Source organism: Elaeis guineensis, chromosome 2, assembly GCF_000442705.2.
Source record: "Elaeis guineensis isolate ETL-2024a chromosome 2, EG11, whole genome shotgun sequence".
Classification (NCBI taxonomy): Eukaryota; Viridiplantae; Streptophyta; class Magnoliopsida; order Arecales; family Arecaceae; genus Elaeis; species Elaeis guineensis.
Genome location: NC_025994.2, coordinates 12,643,273 through 12,651,833, shown reverse-complemented (window position 1 = coordinate 12,651,833; position 8,561 = coordinate 12,643,273). Strand labels below are relative to the sequence as shown.

General features: G+C 37.9%; 1 protein-coding gene across 1 annotated transcript; it reads left to right on the top strand.

Annotated features, from left to right (window-relative positions):
• The first annotated feature begins 4,882 nt into the window (after positions 1 to 4,882).
• Positions 4,883 to 5,681, top strand: LOC105060356 (uncharacterized). Its single transcript, XM_010944028.4, has one exon. It carries the CDS (start codon positions 4,935 to 4,937, stop codon positions 5,424 to 5,426), a length of 492 nt encoding a protein of 163 aa, XP_010942330.1. The 5' UTR covers positions 4,883 to 4,934; the 3' UTR covers positions 5,427 to 5,681.
• Positions 5,682 to 8,561: the final 2,880 nt, after the last annotated feature.

The window sequence follows — 8,561 nt, the reverse complement described above, 5'->3', positions numbered from 1 at the left end:
TTATGACATGCTACCCGATCGACCATAAGAAAAAGTAAAAACAAAGGAAAAGAAAACCCTCACAACCTCATACTTTAGCCTTCTACATTGCTTTCTTGACAAGGTATCTACCAAAGCAAAGACCATATGCATGAGATTGTAGTCGTACTATTCTTTAAATGCAAACCCCTTGACCTTTCCAAACCCCAAAATGGACAGCTTTGTCCTCAAGTATTCAGCAAGTCCTTGTGTATTCTGCTTTTGTAAGAACTCCTTCAGTACCATTGACGCATGGTCCCTCACACAAAGAAGAGCAAGAAAGCAGAAACGTCTCCCATCCACAGTGTTGGGTATATATGTACGTAGTGCTAAGTTACCCACAAACATAATGATACAACAGCTAATCATGTACTCATATTAAGACATAAAACAATCCCATCTTTTTGAACTTTAAACATGGTTGGTAGAACAGTTCTAACCAATAATTACGGCATGGTTGATAACTGATACCCACTCTTTCCCAAGTCCTATTGGAATAATCCTCTTTTTCCCACTTCTTTCGGGTATTCATTATCCTTCTATCTATCCCTGCAACATAGCTCAAACCTTCATGTGGCTAACCTACAGTTGGCCTGGTTTGGATGAAAAAGAGAGGACGAAAACAAAAGCAACTGCTTTGGGACTAAAAGCAACGGTTTCCTAACCTCTAGAAGTTTGGGGACCAACGAGAAAAAGAAAGGAAAGACTCCTAAGAAAGCTAGTCGTTTCAGGGAATCTTTAATGCCGATATCGTGCCACCCACTGGCCACGGAATCTCTTCTTATTTCGTGTAGTACCGTTTTCTTTAATTAGGAGAGGGAGCTTTACTCTCTGAATTCCCATCCACTGTCCAACTGTTTATTTAGGATAAGGATAGTACAACAATCTTCTGGAATGGGACCCCGTGGAAACTAGAGGCCTAATATTTGGATAATTTGTCCTATTGTTTTCTCTTTGGGGGACATGTTATATGGCTTTGTAGTTTGCATGGTGAAAAATGTGGAAGTATCTGTGGTGCTTCAAATCATGAGACTCATGATGATAGTGTTTTTTATTCTGTTGGTAACTGATGATTGAGGCCGGTTTGCACATTTTATTGATTAAGTGTACTTGTTGTATCTTTTATTTGCTTTTTGATGTGCTTTGATGTTTGTAGGTTTGTGACCTGGATTATGAGTTATATGAGTGTAAATAGTCTGCTGGCATTCATGCAGAAGACCGACTGCTGATCGAAGGGCAAATAGTGATCTGGTTGATGGCTTGGTCATTGATGTTTGTGATAGGACTGATCAAGTACAGAATTGATCTTAGTTGCTGCTAGATAAGAAAGGTGTTCTAATGTTTTCATCCTTGGAAGTAAATACTAAATTTATATTTAGATAGCTCAGTTCTCTTTCTAATGTATTGATGGAGGACTCCTAAACCACTCACTGCTTTTATAAAAAAAAATGGTGATGATGACGACAACCATGACACTAACAACAAAGACGATGGTTAGGGCTTATGTATGTCCTACGTATTCTATTGGAATTAAAAACAAAAAGTCTTACATTGAATGAATTTCAGATCTTTCTCAGATGAAAATCTAGTTTTGCAACCTTAACAGAGCTACTTCATTTTCAAATATCTTATTCATCCTAAGATCTTAGGCTCTTATCCTTCCCTAGAAATTTGTCGAAAATCCAGTTGATATGATGGTTGTTCTATAAATTTTTTTCCCATGTCTAAAGATTTTTGACTTGATCAATATTGGTGGAAATGTGGTTACAGATGAGTCATTTGGATTGGTTTCCATGTGTCATTAAAATATGCTTACAGATATTGTTTTTGAGCATGAAATTGCATATTTTCTTAAATTTGGTAAGGCTACTTTTGAAGTCATTAATACCAACCCCTGGCTTTTGAAAAAACAATTACTATAACTTAGTCTATGGATAAAATATCACTAAATTGTCACTAAATGACTAAGAAATACCTTCTTAGGAAGGGTTAATCCTTGAATTTATGAGCATTTCCATGTCATCTATATCTTGCTATTTTCGGAAAAGGATATAAAGTCAAACCACAGGTATGAAACTTGAAGTCATGGAGCGGTTTATTTTATAAACTGCAACTTCTGTATTTCAAATATGAAAGTAGGCATCAAAGGTCAAAATGCCAAGATGCAAGGATAAAGATGTGGAGAAGTGGCATGTAGCAAAAATTCTTGGGAGCCCAATATTGTTCAATTTAGAATGCATATCCAAATTTCTATTTTAGAATTAATCTTGATTGTACTAACTTTGAATCATGGTTTCCCTTTTTTTTTTTTTTTGTGTGTGTATATGGAGGAGAGAGATAGAGAGCAAGGGTGAAAGTGAATTAGATATTGTCCGTCCAGATCTATTTTCATATTTGAACTTATCCATATATGAATGAAAATTTGAGTATCCAATTAACATCGATATCTATATTTATATCTATCAAAAAAAAAAAAAAAAGATATGGATATGGATAGATAATCATCCAATCCATATCCGAACATTCGATTCTACTTATAACTATATTTAATTTTATATGGCATTTATGAACTTCTAAGAAAAATATATAACCGTATTGATATGCTATTAATTTGATTTACCATCCAGTTAGTAATATTTTTGATTTTGTAGTTATAAAGTTTAATAATCCAACTTATATCTATATTTATATCCAAATTTTTAGTATCTAATTTGTATTTGTATCTATTTAAAATAAACATAGATATAAATTTTTGTATTTGACTAATATCTATATTTGTATCTATATTTATCAAAAAAAATAAAAATAAAAATAAATATATTGATATTTGATTCGTATTCAATTTGATTTCAGCCCTAATATAATAGAGGAAGGGAGGGGGTCACTCTATATTGGTATTTCTTAGCTTAAATGGTCGAATATATATCAATTAAGACTCTCCTAAATATGAAAACTCTATATCTTAGACATAGATGTGTGAACATCGAGATCATAGTAGGCTATTTTATATCAAATTGTATGGTATAAAGTATATCGTACCATACCAGTTCGGTAATGATATATGGTATGGAAGTACTGATATTCAATACGTCGAACTGGCTCTTGTACAAAGTGTATTAACACAATGATAAAGTGTTACTAGTATGAAATTTGATATTGAGACAGCATAGCTGGATCAAGACAATACTCAATTCACATGGACCATAGGTTTATCATCTCCATCATTTTTTTTTTTTTTTGATGGAACTTATCCATTAATTTACCAAGCTCTCTCTTGCACAAGCACGAATCTTTAATGCCTTTTTTGTCATGAGCCTTGCACTCATTAGCTATCTCCTCCACTTCTAATTAATTTACATTGGCAGACAAAAATTTGTTAAAAGGCACCAAAGCAGTGGCAAATCAGGATTCTTGAGGAAGCTTTTCTGCATGCACTGAGAAGATTTTATTATCCAACTCCAACCATTGCCAGAAACATAGTTTCTAGGCTTCTAAATCAGTGCCAGCAACGAATCAAATAATAGGATTGACGTCCTAATCATAATACTTTAAAGACCACCAGTCCCACTGACGTCGGCCACTTTGCTGCATCCCTTTTCTCTGACGGCGACCCGCATCTCCCGCCTCGGTGCGCACCATGCGACCACGACCTTTCCCACGTGGGCAAGCCCCTCGCTCCCGGACTCTCACACGTGTGACCAGTCATCACTCGACACGGTTCCTTACAGCCCTTCCCCTCGTTCCTTCGCGATTAAGCTAATCCTTGCGTCATGACCAAATATCTCGAATACAAGCATCCCCATAAAAATCTCCATGCGGTATCATGGAATCCAGTATCATGAAACACAATAGATAATACTTGGTCATGGATGTATAAATATATGAGCCAAGTTAGCCAAGCTTAACTGAAAGCCAGTTCATTCTCTAGCCGTGCAAAGATTATTTGCTGGTGTAAGGTTAATAACCCATCTCATATGGGACTATAATTGAAGGCAACACAGTAACCACATTTGGCGAATATAATTCCTGATGCCATATTTTATTGCTTACCACATTAAATGTTTAAGATAACAAGAAAAAAATTATTTCTAAACTGATGTAAGTTTGGTACCACATCTCATGTAGGACTCAAAACGAAAGCAACACAACAACCATCCTTGACAAAGTAGTTTCGGTACCATGTCAATTATCACTATATCTTACAAGAAAAGAATCACGACACATATCAAGTTCAATGATAATTATATCTTAATCTTATAATTAAAATATTCCATATAAACATATGAATTTACTAAAAATTATAAAATTTAGATATATACATAATTTGTTATAGTTTATTAAATGATTTTATTATACATAAGTCTAACTCCAACTCAATACTTCTATTTTCTACTAATGGAATGCGGCCGATTCCAATTCCAACATGAAGCCTATAGTCCCTCTCAACAGGGTTAAAAAGTGTTTTTTTGAGTAGGTGGTAGCTTGGATTCAATCTCATAGAGTAACCCAAGAGATTTTTCCAAAGTTTCTTCCACTAGGTAATGCTCGTTGACCCAATTCAAGCCCACCGTATTCCTTCGTTCTTCCGCCGCATGCGTACCGTAATAAATTCGGGTTATATCTTTGGCATGAAAGAATGATCGATCTTCTTTTACAATATTATTCATTGGATCTCACTCTACACAGATCTCAAAGCTACTTTTTCGCCATCCAATGGTGGATGCGCGCGAAGGAAAGAGAATCCTCCTTTCGACCGAAAGATGTAACCCCACACCCCCATGAACCTGACCTGTGGGTCCCATCCCCGTCCCTTCCCCCCCGCCTATAAATAACCCTCCCCATCTCCTCCTTTCTTCCCTTTTCTCTTCTTTCCCTCCTCCCCCTCCACTTCCTAAATATTTGCAAATAGGTCCCTCATGCTGCCCTGGGACGAGGTTATCTCCTTCCCCCTCCTGGGCCTCGACGAAAGCTTCGGCTTCACCTCCTGGCCGACGCCGGCCCCGACCCCCGAAACCGGTCAGGAAGAACCGGAACCGCCCACCCTCTCCCCGGCCGAGGACCGCCGGCGGCGGCGCAAGATCTCGAACCGCGAGTCCGCCCGCCGCTCGCGCATGCGGAAGCAGCGCCATCTCGAGGAGCTCCGGAGCCAGGGCGCCCGCCTCCGCTCCCAGAACCGGGTCCTCACCGACCACCTCGACGCCACCGTCCACCGCTGCTTCATCTTCCGCGCCGAGAACAACCGGCTACGCGCCGAATCGGCCGCCCTCCGCCGCCGTCTCTGCCTCCTCCTGCGCCAGCACCACCTCCTCTCCTCCCCCCCTCCACCGCCGCCGCCGCCCCCGGCGCCCACAGGCGGCGGCGGCTTCGCCTCCGGATACGAACAGACGCTCGCGTCGCTATTCTCTTGAAAAAAAAAAAAAAATCGAAAAAATTGGGAAATTTTAAAATTGGGTAACGTGGAAAGAAATGGAATTAAGAGAAAGAGAGAAAGCAATTATCGCTGCTCTCTCTATGTTCCTTCTCTCTCTTATGTATAAATTTAAACCGGTTTTAGAAAAATGGCGGCTTTTAAATGGCGGGAATTTGCCCTATTTTTACTGGAAGGGTTCGGGTTGTATCTTTAGCACGGAACAATGATTAATCCTCTATCATGAGGTCAGCCATCCGTCGGATTTTAAAATATTTTAATTTATTTTTACATTTTGTTGCACAGATCTTTAAGTGGCTTGTTGTACAGATCTTACAAGGGTTGCTGCATGATCTAACGGTTGATCTTGTGAAAGGAGACGAAATAATTCTTTCACGCAAAAGATAAAACCAGACCCGTTGCTTCAAAGCTTTCATCATAACCAAAGAAATGGATGAAGTGGAAATATCGTCACCCGGTTCGTTACTCCACGAAACGCTGAAACCGGCGGCACATTAGCGATATTTTGACGTTATAATATAACGCGATGACGGAAGCGCTCTAAAACTGGATAAAGTTTGAGAAGGCGGACAAACTTTTTTGAATTAATAAAATACCTAAGTGGACCGAGAACATTCGCATGTCCAGCTGTTTACCGTTCTCAGAGCTTTGAGATTCGCGTTGGATTGGATGGACGGAGGAGATAACGGGATGCTAAGGCGGTGGCTACTTTTGTGATGATGTAATTACTTTTGACATCCAATGACATGATTGGATCGGTGGGTTGTCTTTTTGTTGGTAAAGCTTGGGTGGAATGAGAAGATTTTGGATAATTTAATCGATGTTTGGTATTATTTTATGTATTGCCACGTCAAAAAGATGGGCATGCCAATTTCTAAGTGGCAATTTTGGTGTTCTAAGTTTGTTTGTAGTGAAGGATTGGGGTTACTGTGGCACTTGGCTTCGATGTGACTCTTCCGAGCGGTATGAAACTATTAGCTCGGTGGAAAGAATAGTTCCACCATCAACACTTTTCTCAGTTCGGATTGGTGCCTGATTGTTTGTTCGGAACTACTTCAAAGTCATGCAAATGGATTAAATTCTACGAGACTAGATTAGGTTGGGTTGCATTACGTAGATATGATTAGATTGAATTTAATAAAATTATCTCAAATTAAAGATCTGTTTGGATGATTAGATTTAAAATTTCATATGATTCGTGGGTTGGATTAGTGTAATTAGAAAAAATTAATCAAAACTAGATTTACATTCCTAAGTACTCAGAAGCCTTTGAAGTGTGTTAGTCTGAGAAAAAAAATGGCCTATTATGATTTTTTTTTCTTCCTGCAGGATTCAAACCGGTCTACTCTAAAAGCATTTGGATATTTGGGAAAGTAAGCCTATTCAAATCGATTCTTCTTAGTTGTACCAGTCCAATCCATGAATCTTATAAGATATTGGACCCAAGCATCCAAATAAGCCTTCAGTTGATTTTGGTTAACTCATGCCATGTTAGATTGAGCTTGTTCTTGACCTTTTGCCGTGCTATTATTTCCGAAAACTTCTTGGCCTTGATGCTTCCTTGACTAAATTTTTGAAAAATGAACTTATAGATCGGGGATGTCAATTAGCTTAGCATTATATGTTTTGTAGGTCATGATTTTGTATGACGGGAGATTCAGCCAGGGAAAGTTAAATCATGTGTGATAGAAGTAATTCTTTTTTCCACATCATAAAAATTTGTGCTCAACTATAGTAATCAAGTTGAGATTTAAAGTTCCTCTAACTTTGTATGCCATGAAAAAAACAAAGTAATCAACGTTCACTGCCATTTTATTTGGGAAGAAATTTGAGAAAATAATTATGATTTTTCTATATGCTGAATGCAAAAATCAATCTGTGGAAATATTTAATTGTTCATGAAGGCAGTTGCAAGGCTCAACTTTCATTAGCTCTCATGCAGGCCAGGCTTAATTAGGGAAGAATCCTCCATGCAAAATAATCAATTTCAACTTTGAGCTGTTTATTAAGCACACCTCATCAGCCCTAGCAAACAAACACAGCACAAGGAATAGAGATTGAAGGCTGGGAAAAAGTGTGGATCATTTGGCTGCATCGAGTTTTTTCTGGCTGCCACAAGGATAATGGGTTCACAGTTCAAGTCGGTATTCCCAAGGGTTATTTCCAACAAATAGCCGCATCCAAGGCTATGGGTTGGGCTCGCCTAAAGGTGGTCTTGGGCTCAGCAAGTATTACGGTTTCAACCTAATTATAGCTCACATGTACCTCTGGTTAGCACAAGTTAGCTCTGCAACCCATCGTCTAGGTAACATACCAAAGTCAGACAAGGATTTTTGTATGCAGGAAATTAGTTCCCTACCATTTTTTGTTTCAATGATGCATTAGAAATGTTGGCGTTTTTGTATCTAGGGGCACTGGTTGTAATAGTAAAATGGATTAATAATATACAAATCTTATCCATCACATGTTATACAAGGTCATTGAAACAACTTTACTAATATACAAGTAAAACTACAGTATGATAACATGACTTGAGTTGCATTTTTGTATAGCATATGATCGACAAGATTTGAGCATCAAATGAACTCTAATTTTTGCTTATATGATGGACGAGATTTGTTAATATATCTACCCTATGATACATCGTGTCTTACATAATAAAAATACATTTAATATAAATATTGGGTTTTGCAAGATCAAAACCCTGGCCCAAACCATTCTAAATGTAACTTGGTCCCAAATATCCAACGTCAAAGGCCAGCCCCATACTTACAGAAGCCCACCTCTTTTTCCCTTTGCCTTCGTTCTAGCTTCAGTTTGTTTACAAGAACAAAAATTCTTAGTGCACTACAGGCGGCATAGAAAATCCGACATGGAGTGCACCATCTCGTATGATTAATCCACGTAGTGATCATTTTTCAATGCCCATTTAATGCCTATAGGTCAGCTTTTTCATTTCAAAATTTTATATGACAAAAATATCCTTATTTTTTGAAAAAAAAATTATAACATCCTATGACATAATATGGCCCAAGATGTCATAATATAGCCTCGAATATCATTATATGAAAGGAGTATTTTTGTCCAACTACTTTTCAATGGGTATTTAATGCCT